At 36.2% G+C, this 22,012-nt stretch overlaps 1 protein-coding gene across 9 annotated transcripts in view; it reads right to left on the reverse strand.

Moving 5' to 3' along the window:
• Positions 1–255: 255 nt before the first annotated feature.
• The window catches only part of MIB1 (MIB E3 ubiquitin protein ligase 1), an 86,428-nt gene continuing 64,671 nt past the window's right edge, over positions 256–22,012 (reverse strand). For 5 of the 9 annotated variants that reach the window (XM_075141996.1, XM_075141994.1, XM_075142001.1 and 2 more), the window contains 6 exons: positions 18,578–18,759; positions 17,089–17,281; positions 14,903–14,981; positions 13,214–13,327; positions 11,925–12,025; positions 256–6,689 (listed from right to left, as the gene is read on the reverse strand). In XM_075141996.1, coding sequence (XP_074998097.1) covers positions 6,549–6,689; positions 11,925–12,025; positions 13,214–13,327; positions 14,903–14,981; positions 17,089–17,281; positions 18,578–18,759 — 810 coding nt within the window. In that variant the 3' untranslated portion in view covers positions 256–6,548. Of the gene's footprint in view, positions 6,690–9,367; positions 9,688–11,924; positions 12,026–13,213; positions 13,328–13,878; positions 14,401–14,902; positions 14,982–17,088; positions 17,282–18,577; positions 18,760–22,012 lie in introns of those variants that run through there. The other 4 variants (XM_075141995.1, XM_075141998.1, XM_075141997.1 and 1 more) reach the window with 4 other exon arrangements.

The raw sequence follows: 22,012 nt of genomic DNA on the forward strand, positions 1-22,012 counted from the left end.
GAGACCACAGAGACCAAGTCTTAAACCTATGCCAATGCTGTTCCCATCACTTTCAATTAACAGGTACGGAGAAGTATGTGAACTGCTTGTAAGTCCCAAAGCAAAGAACAAGTGGCTATTTAAAAAGTATTTTAACAATTCACATCAACTGTTTTCAAAGAAAAAGTTAAAAAAAGATATCTGAAAATACTATGTTTTCATGTAGACCTGTCATATAAACCAAAGAAGAAATCTTGAAAAATGAAAAACTGAGAAAGAGAGCAACAAACTTTTTATTCTGTTAACTCATTTTTCACCTGTACACTATGATAAATTAAAACACTAAGCCATTAAAGTCTGGTTGCTTTTGTTGCCTTTCATTACATTTTTTTTTTTTAATGCACCCATTAAATTGAATCCTAAAAATATAAACAATGATGCAGCAACTGTTGTCTCAGAATATGGGAGTTACTGTATCTGGCAGGAGATTTTTAAATGATCACATTCACGTAGCCAGATCTGTAAAGGCCTTTCAATTATAAGTAAACCTGGAGCCTAACATAACTTAACAGCAGCTCTAATCAGTATTATGAACTGCATATTTACAGAAAAATTTGCACATATGCCATAGATAAAATTTGAAATCAACCTTTTTGTTGTTACAACATAATCTACCCTTCATACTTCTGCTGTGCTGCTTAAACAGTATGTGAGTATCTGGGAGATTCAAAGGCACACAGCATTTCTGATGTTGCTGGAAACTCACTCTTCAGGGACACATTATAAAGAACCAGAGTTTTTTGAAGTTTGGATTGCAAAGTCTAGTGTGCTTTTAAGCATTATATGTCAACAACTAACAGAGTTACCAAACATCTGTTCAGGTATACAATTTTCTAATTCTGTGGTGACATCTAACATCATTACAACTAAGAAGGAGGAAGTCAAATGAGCCACCACTCCCTTCCCAATGATGTGTGTGCAAAAATCAGTATTAATTCAGTTCAATTACACTTAAACCAAAGCTTTTGAAAAAGTCAGTATACATCTTATATAATAAGTTTTATTAACCATACAGTACATTAGCATTTCCTTTGAAAAGCTTAGACCTTGCTAAGCAGTTTTAATGAAAGCAATTATATAATGCTATCTGCATACAGAAAACCACTACATTCACACAGACAACCTTAACTTTCTCCAATAAACAGTTATGTCAAAATCTACAATTTACTGAAAATACAGAGATGGTTTTAGCAAAAGCAAAAACGTTCCTGTGGTTCAGTAAAACCAAGTTTTCTAATATGAATAGTTTGCATTCATAAAGACACTAAGCTTGGGACAAAGAAAGTATTTCCTAGAAGGTCAAAATGAGACTTAAAGTTTTGTAACTATGAAACGGCATGCAAACATACAGATTTGTTGCCAATTATTTCTCTCTCTCTCTTATAAAAGACTTACTGGGCCAGAGTAAAGCGCGTATTTTTACACTTTTGTTTATACAATGACCTCTCCCCTCACACTAAAAATGTCACATACAGAACATTTTATCAGCTGTCTTAGCCACAAATGCTGCTTCTGTAAATTTGAATACTATGCCCTTCAGATCCCCATGACTGGTGCAACAAACAATTCTCAGAAAGCTTAACAATACCTAAATTTGCCGATTTTCCTTTACAGAAAGTATATACAAGTTTATAAATCCATGGCGGGGTATTACAATTATATTAACATCAACGCATTAACTGGATTCAAAAGATACTTGCATTCTGTAAGGACTCTATGGCTGCTGCCCGTTCAACAGTTCTATCAAGGCACTGTACAGTCATTAAATCTCTAATATTCTCCAAGATGTGCTGAAGAATATTGTGAACATGTTTAAGTTGTTAAAAAGCCCTGAGTCAGAACTTTCGTATTTACCACAGGCTTAACTATAAAAATGGCACATCCTAAAACTTCTGCAGATAACAGTTTTGCTTTGTCGACACAAACAAGTTATGAAATGCATAAAAAGACAATAATACGAATTCCAGCAACTTACGCAAGAATGATATACAATGTACATTGTGGCAAATCACACACTTCTATTGTACGTAATTTATACAGTCAGTAAAAAACCTTTGCAATGTATTCAGACATCAAAACTGATGAAGCAAAACAAAACTGCTGTGTTCCCCATCCCTTCCCAAAGAAAAAGAACAACTAGAGAAGAATTCAGTACTTTGACAGAAAGGAGGTAGCACTGCTAAAAGTTAGGCTGTAGTGTTGTTGGGTTTTTTTAAGTGCTAACTTGACCCATGCAGCACAAAGAACAGGATAGGCTCTTCGGTTCACCAGCTGCTACTGGAAGATTCAAATTAAGTTTCCGACATTTAATTTTGTAGAGGAAGCTTAGATCACTAGCTCAAAGTAGCTTCTTCAAACAATTTAGTGTTTACACAAACTGCAATTAATACTGCTAAAAATTAGGCATACATAAAACTTCATCTCTAGAAAATATCTACACAATAAGTACTTAAATCAGATTATTTTAAAAGACCATCTCACGTCTTTAAAAGAAGCTAAAATACCGATTGTAAGACTATGCTAACAAGGCACAAGTACTTGTGCAAATCTGCTATATCCTCACCCAGTCCAAGTTAAGAACACCACCTCCTAATCAAACTTTCACATTTACAAAGTAACTTTTTATTCTCTTGCTAGTGTAATTTTCAGTATCCACTTCAGCAAAAAGGGATTCCTCCAAACCCCAACATACAAGTACGCAGTATTTCAACAAATGGAGAGTAGGTAATAATAGCCCAAATTTTGAGAAGTGCCATATGAGCTTGGGGTATAGTAAGTGATAGACAGTAGGTCTGGGGAAAAAAAGTCAAACATAGTTATACAGAAATTAACAAGCTACAACTATTGAGCATATTCTGTTAGCCTCTTAGGTTGTCTTTGTACTTTAAATCACTGTGTACTAATGTGACTGTTTATGTATTTTACTAAACGGAAAAAAATGAAAAGTATTTTACTTAAACATCTGAGCATACCTCACACCTGAACAATATATATTATTAGGTACCTTCTTGATTGTTTAAAGAAACAAACTGAGATATTTAATTAAATTTCATTTCAAAACTGCTATTAAATACTGGGGGATAATCATAATAAACAAAGCTTGCAACTCTTACATTTTATGATTTTACAGTACATTAGAGATAAATGCCTTACTGATTGTTCTCTCATTTTCACTTTGCTTCCTAATACTAGTGACGATAATAATAATGAGATTTACACTTTCATCTTTTGCTGAAGACAGAGGCACGATGACATATCCTCAACTCTCCTACCTGTTATGATCTCCTTTGGCTTCCAACTGAGCTTCTGTTTTTCATCCTTCGATTATTTAAGCATTATCCAATTAAACATTTGCACTCTGTGCATGTTGCACAGATGATACCACACTGAACTGAGTGAAATAAACTTACTCGCTTCCTCAACACCACTAGTTCACCTTCTACATCAGAATCCAAACACAGTGTGTGAATCTAAATATCTATTTCCATAAATGATGCTGGATTTGCAAACATTTTTCCTCATTAAGTTTTTTGAAAGGCAAGCACTGTGTAGCCTTCCAAATACAACATACCGCTCTTCCACTTGTTAATAAGAGGCCTATATTAATAATACAAGCATGTTTGTTAGCTTACTTAGTTTTTCTAATTCAGCTGTTTCTCATGGCACCAGAATAGCATCAAGTTGACATACTTTAATTTCAACTGGCACACAACATTGGCAAATGAGTCCAATCACAAACTTGTATGCAGTCACATACATCTGTTTTGACTACAGTGTAGAAGACTACAGCTGCTCCTATAGCAATACCTTCAGTCATTGTCTCTATTTCCATAGACTGTGATGGCATCCAAGTATTAAGAGTGTTATAAAGTCACTTACACTTCTCTGTTGAAAAGTACAAGCCTAAGAGAGGACTTACCTATCTATGCTACAATATGTGCCTCCCGCAGACAAGGAGTATTTAACATTCAACTCCAGTTTCCCACCCAGGATGCTTTAGATAAGTCCTTACTCAGCTGAATTATTCAATTGATGATAAGTTGGAATAGTTTCAAGTAATTCTGGCTTTTTCCAGTGAAAAAGAATTAGGAAAATGCCAACTGCTATACTGAGGTTTCAGTTTTGAGCTGCATTATCAAGAAGAAATCCACCCTGCCTTTGTACTGACAACAGTTTATAGACATCCCCTTGAAGAATAAATAGGACACAGTATTCAAAATATGTCTACCAGAGCCAGAGGAAACCGAGGTACAGATCTGATGCACTACAGGCTAAAACTCAGAATGGATTGTCAAATGGCACATCCTATTATAAAATTATTTTTAAAGGAAGACTGACAGGAAACTGAAGCCTACCATAAAAAGTTCAGCTGTCAAATACGGTACAAAAAGTCCGACTTAGTGACATGCATATTGGCCAAATGAAAATTGCAGTGAACGCTCAGGTGCACTCAGAGCTTAAGTGAAATGCTGAACTGAAAAACACCCTTGTATCAAAAACTTTCCAAAGCTCCTTGAAATTTTGATATTTTAGAATAGGGACCCAAGAAGCAAGGAAAGGGAGGGCTATTTCATTTGGCCAAGAAGACAGATACACAGATTATCTGAGAACAGATGACTACTAGTATACAAAATAAAACAGACTGCTATATTGACTCCAGATTGAGATTGCATCATTACTGAATCACTGAAAAGAATGATGAACATTTTCAATTCTGGATCAGGATTAAAGGTGGCTATAGAAAGGCTGTGTATTACATCACTTTGCTATGTTAAAAGCCGCTCTACATACATTTTTCCAATATATCACCGTAGTTGTTTCCTGGAAAACTCTATTCAGTGTTTAAACCTTACTGGTTAAAAGTTCACCTATCTTTACAGTTTACTAGTAACATTCTTCTAAGACTTTTGCCAATGCTTGCACAATTCAGGCATATCAACATAAACTTCAAAAGACTGAGATAAATCTATCTGAAGAGATCACAATTTTATGCCTTTATCCTTACTTGGATCTTCCCCTGAACTATCCCTTTTTCCACATTTTTGACATATGCAATGAGAATCAAATGAGAAATTAATCTTAACTGCAAGTAAGGCACCTAAGTGACTCCAGCATGGATTTCTTTATTGTTCTGCAAGAGCACATCCAAATGAGGTCTGCGCAATGGCAAAGGGCTACATAAACTATGCACTCGGAAAACTGCCGAATCACTTAGGAGTAAGCACACATTCCTTTTAGGTAGAAGAGATCCTTAAATCAGCATACTTTTTTCCCATCCAAAAAGATGGAAGGATGTACTTGTTATCAAAATGTTAATAGTTTGCAGTTCCTGAGAGCAGCATTTTGGGGGTCAGGAACACATCTTTGTCACATCAGTGACAGCTAACTCCTTCAGCCAACTTCAGCTCACCTAGGCATGGCTCACAAAATTCATTGCTCTGTCAGCAATATCTTCATTTGCAGTATTACCCAGTAATGTTCACAGGTAAGTTCTGGTGTTAACACCCAACTTAGATGAACAAGCAATATTAAATCTCCTCTTTCGCTGTTGACACTGTTTGCCTGGAGACAATAAAACTGATTTAAGAGAGGAAATCTTGCAAAATCTCTAGTTTTTCCTAATTCATAGACCCAGAATTTTCAAATGGCCCCACATATATATATGCTCCTCTACAACTGATCAAACTCACTCATCTGAAACGGATAACTGACCCATTGCTTGAATGTTTTCCTTTTCAGTCAAGTTAAAAGCAATTCCATACAAAATTATGTGGCTAGCAGAATTAAGTTGTTCACTATTTAAGTTAGCTTGAACCTGTTAGACTAAAGTGCAGTTTTGGGAACATAATGTTTCTAAACTAGATTTTTCTTTTTACTGTTTGCTTCCCAACCCATCCTCAGCAACGAAGAGCATGATAAAGTTAGAATTACCTTAACATTGTATTTTGAGGCCTGATCTTACGGGAATAGTGTATTTATTACTACTGTGTATACACTTTGTATTGATTTTGCATTATTGCATATTTCAAGACAGAAATTATTGTGAATCATAACTGTCACAGGAAATTTCAACATTCTCCAGAAAAGCATAAAACAAAAAAAATCCTAAATATTTATATTTGCTATTAACTGACAATATAAAAAAAACCCCTTACATCACTTGACACCCGATACATACAATAAAAAACATGAACGAAATCAAAATAAGATTGTCCCTTTAAACTTTAAGGGAAAGAAGACGACAGAAAGAAAATGAAAAAAAGACTGCTTTAAATTAGCTTCAGGCTTAGATAGTTTTTAAGAGTAAAGCTAAAAGCTGACTGTTCAAATACTGTTCTCTTATTTGGTGTGTTCACAGTCTTTAAACAATTACCATGTAATGAACCTGTGCTACAGTATTAGAAATGTTTTCATTAGAACCCTTTACTGCCTTTCAAACTGACGGAGATTTAAATCATCAAAATGTCCTTACTATTTCATAAGCTAATAAAAGACACTGGTTCCACTACTTAATACAAAAGGATCCTTCGTTCAATTGCCTTGCGGCATATAGGGCATTCACTCATTCGGTCTCCACAAAGTTGACATGTTCCATGGCCGCAGAGAAAGATCATATTCTTCAGACGGTCCAAACAGACAGGACACATAGTCTGTAAAAGATTTTGACAGGTTACATAGTCAATGGCAGCAGTGATACCGTATCGAATATGCAATATATAAATTTTTGAAATTTAACAATAAATATGCCATCTTAAGCATAGCAGACCACTGCCATAGCATAACCCAGCCACTAACCCGAAAACTAGGTTTTTTTAAAAATCACATTTTTACTTCACATTGACTTAAAATCTTTGGGCTTTTCCTACCCCATCATGACACAAAAACTATGTAGCTTTTTTCCAAATATGATCCCTTTAAGTAAGACAAGCCAGTAGTAGGTTGACATCACATTTTCAATATCATTACTCAAGTTTGCAACATTAAGACATTCTTCAGCAACATTCCCCTTTATGTCATGTAATCTTCCAGGGAACAAACACCACAAACAGCTTTATGTGGGCAATGCCTGGGTAATGATTTACCAATTTCTTCTCAGGCGACCTAGCCATTCATATACTTACCTCTAAACACCAAGCACTGAACACATGCAAAAGTAATAAAAATGCTGCATAGTCAATATTATTCATAAAGATTCAATACTATCTGTAAAGATTCAATACTGGTAATTCCAGCCTTTGTTCATGGAAGTTATCTAGATTTTCAACCAAAAGAACACTTCAAGTTTTAAATGAAGAACAATTTAATAAATCTATGACCTTCAGTCATAACAGTAGCACAGCAAACTTTTAAAATCAGTTTTAATTGCTGAACATTAAAGTGACAGCCAATGCCCAAAAAAGATCTCCTAAAGTTCTTCAACAGCAAAGTTCATTTTGTACCAAGCCACTAAGGAACAATGTCCTTCACCTTTTGTCACATGCAGAAATTGAAGTTTTGGTAAGGCATGTTCCTTCACCATAAACATATTGCAGCCATATTAGAATTTCATTTATAACAGCTTATCAAAGGTTAGTAAATGAATAGATGTTATAACAGATGATAATTGTTAAGACCGTTCTACAGTCCAACAAATCAAATCTAAGATGACCTCAGATCTGAGACACACTACTCATATCTAACATAAATGTTGATCTCATATAATATGAAATACTGACACGGCTCATATTTCAAATGCAAATTCATTTTATCACCGCCTTGCACCTGTGACTTGTTTCCATACTCATCACTGGGGGTTTACTTCAGTTTGTTCATCTCATGAAAGAGAGAAAATCCATAGCAGGAACCCTATTCAGTATAAACTTAAAGCATACTTTCTATGGAATCAATAGGCATTACTTCCCAGGGTAGACAGCTTAGTTGAAGACCAAAAAAATTCACTATCAGTCTGCTTATGCAGAGTTTAAATTGGCCGAACACATATTTTAATCTCCAGGATACCAGTATAATGGGCTAGTAGGAATGTAAAACTTCCAGATAAAACCTTACGTCAATTCACATTTAAAAAAAACCCCTTCACTCTTCCCCAAAATACTGTGCTCCAGCTTTGTCAGAATTTTCCACAGTATTATAACAAAACACTCTCAAACTAAAAATTTGCAAGAGACCAACTATCTGTCAGTCAGTCCCGCTCATTTTTCCATTCACACCAAGTCATCACCTTCACATCCCAATGGGACAATTAGAGCATTCTTCCTCCAGTAACCTACAGTCTTCAAATATCAATGAAACAGCTATTTCCAATGAATATATAGATGTCCTGTGACAAGTGTCTATAACGTGATAATATTGACATGATGTCCTTTGACAAAGGACTGACAAAGCAAACCCAAATCTTATCTTTGGAGAAAAAACTTGTAGCCTTTATTCTATGTTTTTAGCTTAATAATTTGCTTTTGTGCCCAAATATGTCAGAATTACTGAAGTTACAAGGGTCTGTTTCTCTCCAAATGCCACACCATCATTTGAAAATGAAAACATCCATCAAGGGACTCAGAAATAATAAAAAAAAAAATCTGTTCAAACACCATTACTTTTGATTATTTCATTCAGTGAAGCACAGAAATCCTAACACTTCCATTTAATAGATATTTTCTGCAATTTCATGCAGTATTAGCAAATTGCCCAATTTCTCCTGTTTAGTACAAATGCAGAGTATTTAAAATATATTAGCTGTTTAATTTCTTAATATGATACTATTTTAATATTTAAGCTACTTCATACAGTAGGAGAAATTCAGCTGGCAGGAACAACCAAACTTCCTGTTTGCTGTGCAATTCTATTCTGACAAGGATTTTCTCGATTAGTTCAGCAGTTCCCCAGTGGGATACAAGCCCAAATAACTGAGTTCTATCCAACTTTCAAGGAGCATTCATTACTTAACCACCTGCTTATATGCACTCTTACAGTGGAAGAAAGTTCACTGCACGCCTTATACCAAATTTGTGCCACAGCAGGAGGAAATAAGCAGTATCTGTTTCTAGTGTACTATTTGCTAGAATGTTCTCTGCATGAAACCACACTCTACTTTTTTTTTATCTGCATGAAACATTTGACTCCCATCTTTCAAAGGAAAACAAATGGTATAAAAAGGCTCTATACCTGTTCTATGTGAGAATTACATCTTTGGATAAGCAAAAGTAGTCTGAAAAAGTGCTCATCGTACCTCTAAGTATAACTGGGTTTGCAATTCAAATCAATTTTTTACCTCTGACAAGGTGTTTTAAACTGCTTGAAATATCAATTCATTATTACTAAAAACAGTTTTTCCAACAATATACAGGTGCACAGTGACAAAATAAATTTATTTTTAAGGAGAAAGAAAGCGATGTAAGTATGGTGAAGGAACATACATAAGATATTAGACAGATGATGGTGATTATGTATGAAATGGAGTGAAGGTATTGCAATTACAGTCAAAAGGGTTCACATTCAGGGAATCCCTGAAGAATGGTGCAGTCATCAGATGTGGGAGATTCTGTTGACATCAGCATCACTTCTGCTTGGCACCAGAAATGGTTTTAAAAGCTTGCTGCACTAACATATTAGATTATCATTGAAGGTATGAGTTGAAACATAGGATTATACCTGCTGAAAGAGAACAAATTAATTTTAAGTACAAAAATATCAATGTAACATGAAGACTGAACTGTTAAAGCACAAATCAAAACAATACACAATTACAGTGAAATGCTGTGCATCATTTCAAGCACAAATTTAAAAGATGAGATGACTAATTTTAATCAAATCCAACTTGCTACTCACAAGTATGATACACAACTTGCCCTGTTACAAGACTAAGCAGAAAAGACACTAAGGAAAACATGAAAGAGTCTCAAGCCAAGATGCAGACAAGAATGATCAGAACCACTTCTTTCTAGTCAGAGGCACTGAACAATCTTCATTTTTATACTGATTTAAAATAAATTATTGGACAAAAGGGCATTTCAAAGCAAAAGAGTGCACTTAAATTCTCAAAGCATTCTGGTATTAGATCTTTCTTACTACTGCAAATACGAAAACCAGAAATTAGAAGTAGAAAATGACACATATGAAGTAATTATTCTCCTCTCCCTAATACAGCATAACTTTCTGATATTAGAAAACTTCTGGCTAGCAAATTCCAAAGCTAAGACAAAATTGTTAAGAATAAAAGAGCACCTAAGGAACACTGAAAAAACTGAGATCACATGTAATCAAGAAGAAAAACTGTAACATAGTTTTCCTTTCACGTCCCTACACGTAAGAGTATTAGCATACCCAAATAGAACTCCAACCTTTTATAAACTCCTAAAATAAAGTAACCAGAAAAGAAAAAAATACACCTGAAGAAAATAGATTACTTGAATTTAAGCATTCATCTGCATGTTCTGCATATATCATTTTAAATGCTAAAGCAGTAACCTCTTTTCATCCAATGTCAAAAAGTAAAACAGAAGCCAAACAGTAGATGTACGACGTCAGAGATGTCTAGAAACTCCAGATGTTATCATCAAGACAGACATGCGTTTTTCAAATGACAATTTTTAATCTGCATGTTCTTTTACACACAAAAATAACAAAAGAATCTGTTTTGAACTGGGTATTTGAATTTCTGCTACTGGGGTGCTGGCCAAGTCTCCATAGGACAGGAACAGCTCTTCACAGACATGCCACTGAGGTTAAAACTTGACAGCATATCAGCTCACAAATTTAAGGCATTTAAAGATATGGGCCCTAAAACTGGTGATCTAAACACTTTAGTCTTAGCTTTCACGCACATGAACAGCTGAGTGCAACAACTACCAGGCCTAGACGTGATGCTGCCATCACTGAAGTATAACTGACTGCTGTAAGCCTACAAAAGGAAAAGGCAAGTAATACAGTAAGAACACTTCTCTCTTTCCTGTATCGATGAAAAGTTTCTTCCAATTGTGTTATACATAGGGAAGCCAAAAATCACATTATCAGGGTTCTAAGAGAGTAAGTTCATACAAGAGTCGGATACCCCAGGTCCTTTACTGCTGAAAAATCTCAAAATCAAGTTTTTCTTTTTTCAGATGGAAAAGCAAGGAAACAATTTAGTAATTAACACAGGAAAGATCTGCATGTAGACAACTACTTAAGCGCTTCTAATGGAACTAGACTTACTATCCACATAACAAATTTAAATGGTACTTGTCAGTTATCTGAAACATTAATTTTTGGTTTTCATTAGGTTTCTAAATTGCATGTAACTTAACCAATGAATAATCAATACAATCTATAGTCAATTTGTATGAATTTCCTCCTGCAAACACTATGGATAATTACAAAAGACAAACCTTATCATTTACATTCCAAATATTCAAATTACATGTACAGTACTTTCAAAGGTTTTAATTTTGCAACCATGCAATTTTTTGAAGAGTACGTAAACTATAGTCTTCATACGACAGGTAACTGCCAGCCATTGTTCAAAGGCAGTTCATGAACAGACAAGTAAAGATTCAGGTAGATATGGAATAGTAAAGAATATCTACTTTTATTACTGTTCTGTGAAAACAGCTTCTGCTGTACCTATACACTCAGGTCAGCTAAACAGGCAGAGAACATACTGACTGGGCAGACCATCCTTTTTTAGCCACACCAACACAGATGCTCGAATAGATGAATTATCAAACATGGCCACTTTATTTTATTTTTTTTTTAAACTTGTACATAGAAGACATACAAGCCACACCACACATGGTTATTTAATTAAAATTTAAGAACTGAAGCATTTCAACATGTCATTTTGTTTTAAGTAACAGAAGATGGCTTTTTCAATTATTTTTGTGGTCCATAAAATTTTTATCCAGCACTTTTACCTGTTCCTTGATGTCTTGTAACTGTTGCTGCAGCTTCTGTACATCCGCATTGACATTGGTATTGTCTTTGTCTTTCTGCAAAACTGGAATGTTTCCACTTGCTGTAATTTAGAGAAAATAAAGATATGTGATTATCCATCAATCTAACAAAAGAAGAGTAATTATTTCCAGTGTACTAACTACAATTTTTCAATTATCTGAAATAATGTTAGTCAAATAATCTAACTAAATTCACTACGTCACTGCAGCTCAATTCATAAAGAACTTCTTTGAGTTTAGTGGCAATACTTCTTTGACAAATATTTCTTCAATAATGATGCTCAAAATGCTGTAGCCCGTTAATGTTCTCAGAGTTCTTATTTGCCAGTGAAGTTCCTGCAGTAAATTATTTTGCACATGTGAAAATAAAGGCAAATCTTTTCACACTGAGAAGACTTTTTATCTACACAGCCGGTTCTGTTTGGCGTTCAAAACTGCACAAGCGTCTTGGAAGTTGCTTGTTCAAAATTTGAACAAGCTCAGACTAATATTCCTGTATTTGACTGATCTAGGAAGCAATGTTACTATAAGACACAGAAAAATTGAGAAGTATTTCAAATGACAAATTTTAAATTTCCACTGCGAGTGTTAAAAACCTGATTTTAAGGATTATTCTTATATTTATCTATTTAGGAACAGTATGACGAGAATGACCTAATATTCCAATTCACATAAACTCAATTCAAACACTGCATACCACACATACACACACAGTGTAAATACAGATAATTCATAGAAATTATTCAGAGAAGTCACAAGAAGTTTAAGAACTAGTCAAAGCAGGAGATGTAAAACTGAACAATCTGTCATGGAAGTTGCTTGTACCTAGATGCAAAATAGTTATCATTCCTTTATCAGTCAGAGAGTTCCAGAAGTAAAAAAAAAAACCAAACCAAACAAAACACACACCAACAAAAAACCAACACACATTTATTTGCTCATTTGCACAATTATAGACAGTCTTTAGCTTTTGCTTCACAGGACATTAATAACTGGCCAAGAAGTCATATATGTTTCAGCTTCTACTCTGGATGCTGGAAGCAATCCTTTAGTGTAATCACTGGTGTTACCATCGCATCTGCTGCTACCAATGTAGAAAGCAGTGCAAACAGCAAACAGATACCTGGCTTAACACTGTTTTTATTAAACTTTTATTTAAAAAGGAGAGGGAAGATTTAGGTCATTTAAAAGAATGAGAATAAGAAGTTGGTGGGGGAATGTGAAAGAGTATGGGTTTTGGAGTCACTCACAAATATCATCAGTGGTATCTTCTGTACCTTTCCCTCCGCAGCACATTATGAAAGGCACTCTTCGTTCAACCACTGCCCGACACTGTACACATTTCTTCATCAAGCTTGCACAATCTGACAGGACAGAGAAATAAATCAACTCTGAATGCTGCCATTTCATTTTTCTTCTTTCCTATCCATGAGCTTGTTTATTCACAGTAATTATATAGCAATGCCATAATAGATGCTTATAATACAAATAACTACTCGTGTTCATCTTCACATAATTTTCTGCAAATTGCACCTATAAACAATGTCTTCTTTGGGATTCAAAGTAAACCTATTCTGTTTATTTTCTTTTAACATATTTCAAGTGAGCAGGTTCCTCTTTCTCCAAATGGATGTCTATTCCACAAGAATTACAGAAGTTAAAAAAGTAAAATCACACCCATTTGAGACCAGAACTTCCAAGAATGTCTTGACTACCTGCTTTTTCCTTTAGAACTAAGGATCTCACTTACTGTGCTAATGCTCCAGGCGCAAACAGGTGTGGCTCCTTACCCTTAAAAAAGTAAACCTGTATCTTTTGATATAATCCTAGAAAGGAGGCTATAATTCTTCTACAAAAGGCAAATGATTATGTCTCATAAATGCTGAAGGTTACTGTGAATCAATAGTCCTATAAACCACACAAATTTGAAGACTCTCTATCATCCTGCTTGAACAAGATGTCCAGAAAATAATCTGTAAAGAAATCATCTACATCTGTTAAACCTTTTGCTGTCCTTGTTACAGCTTAGAGTTGGTGATGTGTATTGCACTGCTGAAATCCTTCACAACAGCAATCAATCTTTTTGCTGTCCTCTTCCTGGGAAACTAATCAAAAAAACTTCTCTTACCATCTTTCAACTGCAGACAGTGAAAGAGGCCAGATCAGGATAATTGTAAAGTCAGTGATTCAATGTCAGGTCTCTCAGCCAGAACAGAGGAAGAAACAAGACCTCTTTAGCGAGACCAAGTAAGCAGTTACTTACGGGAATGATTACCTTCCCTCTTATGTAGATCCTCAGCAACAAGGACTGCTGTTCTCTAGGTAAATGAGCCTTCAACAAAGCCCTGAAATGTCTGGTGACAAGGTGATGGCTGCATTCTCATCCACATATTCTCAAAATCAAAAAAATTCTGGCGATCTCCTACATCTTTTTTTGCTACACAAGATAAATCAGAATGAATCATAACTGGTGCTCTTTGCAAAGATATATGATGTGTCTTTTAGGGAAAAATACAGCCTTTGTGCAAATCTGTAGATTAGTAATGAAGCATATTAAATATTTATATACAATATTCTTTTAAAACACCATTTGCACATTTGAATGCCCCAAAAAAGCTGCAACGAAGCAATAAAATTAATTCTAATTACTTCAGAAGTTTTAATGATATACAGTAGGCTTCTGTAATCTGAGCAAGCCTACTCACAACTAAATAATTCAGATGGAAGAGCACTTGCTTTCTGAATTTTTTAAAATTTCCAGTTTGTCCTCCAATTATTTCATCGCCAACACGCCAAATCATGCCAAAATTCTGACTATCACACCAGACTATCAAGTAAATTGGACCTGAAGTCAGATTACTAATGAGCTTTTAGCAATCTCATGAAAACAGTTCTGTTTCAAGATTACTTCAAAAAGAACTTCCATCAAGTTTACTTACTCTCACAGGCACACATATGACCACAAGGCTGGAAAAGCACCGCTGCCTTTTTGTCTGAACATACTACACATTCTTCAATCTGTAAAGAACAATAAACACACATATGAGAAAAGTTTATCTCCTGCTCTCCACATGAATTTGCTTTTACACTCTCTTTGGCAAGGTGTGCAGACTTTAAGAAGCTCCCTCTAGTATTATTTTAACTAACTCAGCACCTCAAAATGCAATTTAAATGAGTTACCACAGACTTTTAAGAATAGATATTTGCTGGCAATATTTATATGTTCAATACACTGATAGGCACAGAGAAGCAGCTAAGACAGTATATGTTTCTTTTTCTTTATTCTTTTCTCCTTCTTTGTTCCACCATATATACTTACATTAGCATTGTTCAGCCTGGAAAAAAGAAGGCTCTGGGATGCCTTATTGCGGCCTATCAGTACTTAAATGAAGCTTATGAGAAAGATGGGCCTGTTGCAATAGGACAAGGGGAATGGTTTTAAACTAAAAGAGGGTAGATTTGGACTAGATCTAAGGAAGAATTTTTTTACGATGAGGATGGTGAAACCCTGGAACAGATGGCCCAGAGAGGTGGTAGATGCCCCATCCCTGGAAATATTCAAGGTCAGGTTGGACGAGGCTCTGAGCAACCTGATCTAGCTGAAGATGTCCCTGGTCATTGCAGGGAGGTTGGACTAGATGACTAACTTCATAGAATAGTTTGGGTTGGAAGGGACCTCTGGTTTTATGAAATTCACTTATAAAGGACTTTTATAGTAATCTCTTTTAATATTCTGGGTTAGGGTTTCTCAAGCCCTTTAACGTGATGAACTGTATATACAGTGTGACCATAGACACCACATACCACTCCATTCATTCTGGCCTGTATCACCTCTTCCAGTTCATAGAACTGTTGTCCAGGTTCATTCAGTTCTTAGCCTTGCAGCTATTACCGTAAGTTTTTTTATAGAAGAGTATAAGAGAAGTGTTCAACAGATACTCCATTCTCTCAATCTAATTTAGCAAAAGAAATCAAAGGAAGGATATCCACAAAGGTTAGCTTTCACCTGGGAAAGCTGATTTGCATAGATTAGCTTCTTTAGATGGATGAGTGGAAGTAGAAGCCTTACTAGTGGCAGAACCTTTTCGCTGACTATAAAGAAAGACTAGAGAAAAGCAGCTCACACTATGTTAACATTTGGCCTTTGAAAATATGCATTGCAGAATAGTGAACGGTATAAGAAGTAAAAATAAGGGAGTGAATAGTAAAAACAGTACAAGTTCACATTTACAATTCCTGTATTTACTTTTGAGGTAGAGACAAAAAAATATACCACAGAAGCAGACTAGTCAAATGTGTTTGGAAAAAGATAAAGAGAATAGGGTGGGGTTTCTACAGATCAGAAAACCTGTGTGTGGAACATGATTTTTTTTTTTTTTTAAAAAAAAAAAAACAGCCAAAACAGCCAACAGAAGGACAAGACTTGGTGATTATGGGGAATAAAAGAATACGCAAACAGAAAAGCAACAGGGATGCACCCATATATGCTCACAAATACTTGGGAGCAACCATTTGAGAAACCTGAGACTTTACTGGGATTAGGTCTTCAAAATAGGGCACAACTGGTTGATACTCTGAAGGAGAAAGACAGCATAATGAAATTCATGATTCCAAAGAAAGAGAAGGTAAAAGCTGAAAGTAATTATTAACTTCAAAAAAAAGCACGTATTAACTAACTCAGTTCACAGGCAAATCATCTTTCCAAGCAGCCCTAAGGAATAAAAGAAGTCAGAAGAACTGGATATTACTGAAGGAAATTATACTTCAAGGAAAGCAGCAATTTATCTTAACATAAAAAAAAAACAAACCATGGTTGAGGGGTGGGGAATCTATTTAAATAAAGCATCCTCAGGTGACTGTATTAGGAACTCTGAGGACCTGAACAATAAAGACATTGCAAGGTGAGGAGAGAATGAGAGGCAGGTAGGACACGAATACAGGCAAACAGAAAAGGGTAACATACAATGTTGGGACAAGATATCATTACAACGCAAAATTAATTCCATCCAGTGAGATACCTGTAAGGCAAAATACTGCTTAAAATATATTACACTTTTCCTTGACCTCTTTTTTTACTTTTCCATTAAAACCAGAAAGAGACCCAATAAACTTTGGAAATTTTTACCTTTGTCCTAGACTGAACTTGTTCTTTACAGATGAGGCATTTTTTCACCCGTGGTGAGCACAGAGAACACGTGGCAATGTGTCCACATGGGCCAAACAGAGTATCTCTCTTCATGTCTGAACACACCATACATTCTTCTAAGGTTTCAGAATCATTGTTGATCATAGATGGACTTCGGGAACCAACCTGACCACTATAAAGAAACCTTGCAGTCAAACTTTTAAGAATTCTTAAAATTCTTAACCTAAAATGCATATCAATTGGCTGTTTATCTATATATTCCTATGCATTCAGGCATCAGTGTATCATCATAAAGCAATCCAAACTGCATTCTCCCAAATGTACAGCTGACACCAGAGTGCAACATCACATGCTCGGATAAGACGTTGTACAGAAACAGGCCACGCAAGTTAGAATAGCATCTCATGAATGTAAAAAAACCCCTTCCCTCCCATCCTAAGAGTTTACTTTATTAACAGAGACATACCCTGTAGATTCAGAACTGCACAGCTTAACACCTTAATCTTGAATATACTTCCAATACTTAGCAAATGACAGGCTTGTAAAAGAACCCCCAAACTCCCGCAGTGAATTCGGATCTTTGTCCCATGCTGCTGCTCACCCAGCAGAGGGAGCACGTGTTGAACCTAAGCAGCTCATTCCTACGGCCCTCACAAGCCCATAAAAGGCGGTGAGAAAGAACAGCCACAGGGATGAGGCCGAGACAGACAGACACAGACAGACTCAGAAGAAAATAAGCCCCTTACACACCAGGGCAGCGTCAACAAAAACGGTCTCTCTTCGTGACATTTTGAAAGTACATTTTTGATTTCCATACAGGAATTAAGGATGAGAATCATGTAAGCCAACAGTGGGAACACAACTAGGACAAGTAGCTAGCTGAAACTTCTCATACTGCATGCACTTGATAACATGACATTTCACTGAAATCATAATTCCTAGAGGAGTGCTTCTGAGACATCAGACCTACCCCCTTCTCCTCCTTTTACAGAATCATACAACCACTCAGGTTGACAGGTACTAAGGAGGTCACCCGCTCAAAGCAGGATCGACACTGAATTCACATCAGTTATATCAGGCTTTGCCCATTCCAGTCTTCAAAACTTGCACAGACAGAGATTTCACAATCTCCCTGGGTAACCCATCCCAATGCTTAGTTATTCTTTCAGTGATTTCCCCCCCTCCCTTTTCTGGGATGTTTTGAAGTTCTACCAACATCCGCCCTCACATTGCCATCTTCCCATTCTCATCCCTCCCATGCATGAAAATCCTGTAAGACTTGCGTAAGTTTCAGCTAACGTATTTGTAGATAGCATTCAATGTACCATAGAATATAAAGAATTAACTGAAAGTCAAGAAAAATCTTGTATGTTTTAATACTATTGCTAATAACGCAATGTTTTAAATACATCAGTTAATCTACAGAAAGCAGAGACTTGGAAATTGCGTATTTTATGACTATACAAACCTGACTTTTTCTTTGTGACATTTAGCCAATGCTTTGCAGAGACTAGGATCAGGGCAGAGGTCGAGAGGAGACTGACCCTTCTTATTACGAATGCTGAGGTCAGCTCCGTTGGCTGCCAGGAAGCAGGCAATAGATGCTGCACTCTTCTTCTCTGCTCCCTGAGTGCCAAGTCCCATTATTAACTGAAAGAAGACAAATATGTAAGCAACTTGAGAGACTCTAAACAGTTAGGAATAGTCTGGCTAAAGGAAAACTACTTGACATGCGCACATGCACATACACACACAGACTCGTATAAATCTGTAAGCCCAAGGAAGCGCCTTTAGAACTAAAATCAAAACAATTGTATAGTTGCTTAATTTTGAGTCAGTTATACTCAACTTTCCTTTAAGGAACTAAAATTCAGCAAGGAATAGTTCAGCTATTGAAGCATTCAATCTCCTGCACACCTATGCTCACTTGTCAAGTGGCTGTCCTATATAAGCACTGTAAAGAGCAGAGCCCCAAGTGGGTATATTCAGAATACACTCAAAGTATACTGAAATTGCTGAGTTCAGACAAAATGCTACCACCGCCACACTTGGACTGAAAACACAGTTGGGCAGAGAAGTAAATGCACACTTACTTTTAGTCTAGTGAGTAAAGCACCTGCCCAAGAAAGACTTTATTTCAGTTGCCTTCTCAGCCTGCAGGAATTTAAACTCACATACCTGTCCTCCTGTCCTAATCATGTAATGCTCCTTCACCCTTTTACAACTATTAGTGTATTTCTGTATTGGCATACCTACTAGACATGATTCACAGGGCCCAGCTAGAAAAATAAAAAGAGAAGGCTCACTAGCATAGCCCAGCAAGGAGAGGATTCACCTACTCTGGAGCATTCTGGGCCTGCTCCGACATCTTTTTGTATTAAAGCTTGATCAGATAAAATGTGTAAGTATAATGCAGACTACATATAACATGAAACTGCTGGCACCACTAAGAATCCCTCAGCAAACTACACTAGACTATATTCAAAGGAACAGCTTTGGCACAGCTGGGACAGCTTCAGCTCAAGGAGTTTTAAGTGCTGAATTCCAGAATTATAAAGGTTTCAACACCTGGATAGAGGCAGGATTTTGTATGCACATCTTTCCCATTAATTGGTTTAAGTGCCCAACTTGACTGATGTACATCTTTCTATGCCACTTTCAGTTTGTACAATCTATTCCTGCAGCTGGTCTTCTAAGCTGGGTGTCAAGTATTAATCCTAAAAATTAAGTAATTTTGGCTGACTAACAATCATTTTATGTTTAAAGAACTAGATATGCTATTTTAAACACAGTAATACAGGAATACAAGAATACAGGAATAAATTGAAAATACCAGATACCTGTCACTGTAGCCTTAAAGGTTGCACATATTGAAGGCCGGACTACGAAGCAAAGTTTTCAAAACCCCTCTAGTTATCTCCCCCATCCCTCAGAGATGACTTGTGAGGAAGAAGGCTTAGGTCCATGTCTTGCAGCACGTGAAGTATGTATTAGAAGTCTTTACCCTGCCTTGATAACTGCAAGATTATCGTTCTCATCATACACAGCCACCCAGTTTCCTACAGAAGCAATTTTTTTAAACCTCAGACTATACTTTTTCCCCCAGCTAGGAGTTCTTGTATCAGTAAGTATTACTGAGGGGCTACAAGACTCTTGAAGGTCACTTCATGAATTCAAAGATACTCACGGTCCTGCATTCTTCCCTATGATCAGGTAAGAACAGTACAGCTTGGAAGACTTCAGACCAGGAAAACCAGTAAGTTATGGAGAGAAATAGTTTTGTGGTGTTCAGATGACAGAACATTTTTGTTTATAAATTCAGACCATTTTTCTGCACCTCAATTACAGCACTGGCTGAAGCGAAGCAGAGATTTTATCTAGCTTCAGTCCAAGTACCTTGGACCATGTCAGTAATCCAGCCAAGGTAGCACAATGCCCAGTGAAAGCTGATTTGCTCTGAGGTTGGCAGAGAAGACTTTTTGAAGGCATGCCTACACAATTTGCTGTAGTCCTTTCTTACTTGCTGGGACAAGAGTTCTCTTATCATCCACACTTGCACCTCATGGGGTCTGAGCTGCTTCTCAATGGAACAGCTATTGTGTCTCCAAGAGGAAAACGAAACACAGCTAACAGGACAGTTTGCTTCACTCGGTGTGGATATACACTACGCCAAGACTGGCTCCTCCACCTGGAACAGTCATCAACATTATTCAAGAAAATCTTGAGTCCTAAAATGCCCCTGTGTGCTGTATGCTTTAAAAACACCAAGACAATATTGCATCCCATGACACTTCTCTGGTAGTCTGCAACGTTTCAGGCACTCAGAATGAAAAAAAAGAAAAAAACCACAAACCAACCCATGCACAAAAATAAAAGTTATGTCTTAGTGCCTAGTACGGCTGCAGCAAACCTCCTCTGGAGGGTGCTAGCCCTGAGATGCAACAAGTCAGTCCCAGCCAATTCACCTGCGACGGAGAAGACTCGGTGTAATCCACACAAACAATAAAAATATCATCTAAGTAGTTGTAACTACTGAGCTATCTTTGAAGCTGTAAACAACTAACTGACTTCCATTAGAGTGTCTTTAGTTTAAGTTAGGATTTAGGCAGCGGCATCAGTTTGAATCTTAAAAGCGTTTTAGGGGCCTGAAAGATACCTATATTAAAATAAATTACACTAAATGAGCCTGGGGAATAATACATTTATTTAGAATAAAAAGTACCCTAGACCAAGGAACACTGTATCTGTAATAAAGCAACTGAAATTACTTTTTTGTGGTGGTGCAGACTGTACTACAGAAAATTTCTCCTCCTCCCAGCTGCACAATTATGGCAATATGCTGGATGAAAAACTTCAAAATTATTTAAAGAAATGGGGTTCACCGCTCATAGCACTTGAGCACAGAAATGTTTTTCAGATTGATACCTGAAATGTGTAGGGCTTTGTGTACTATCAAGTTTTTTCACTACATGCATTTTAAATAGTCTATCAACAAACAGCTGAAGAAACCTGACAAAAAATGTTTTGGTTATTATAGCAGCTTAATATTGACATTCAGAAGGAACTACTGAAAATCAATGCTAAAGAACTCATTCCATATAATTCCACTTATGAAATGAGTTCACCATATCAGTAAAAAGTTGCTTTCATATTTTAAACCGTGCTCAAAGCAAAAAGTAACAAATGGTAAAGTTTCAATGAAGTTGCTGTCCAACCAACTTTATCAACTATGAAAAACATCTAAAATCCTGCAAGTGAAATTTTTGTTATTTTTCAGTTTATTCAACTGAAAAAAAAAAATCATTATTTGTTGAAGTACTATATGACAAAGAGGCACCCTACGGGGCTCAGTAGGTTGGTATCTTCAGGACAGTATTCCAAAGTTAATTAAAATTTAGCCAAG

This window comes from Calonectris borealis, chromosome 2 (assembly GCF_964195595.1).
Source record: "Calonectris borealis chromosome 2, bCalBor7.hap1.2, whole genome shotgun sequence".
In the NCBI taxonomy this organism is placed as follows: domain Eukaryota; kingdom Metazoa; phylum Chordata; class Aves; order Procellariiformes; family Procellariidae; genus Calonectris; species Calonectris borealis.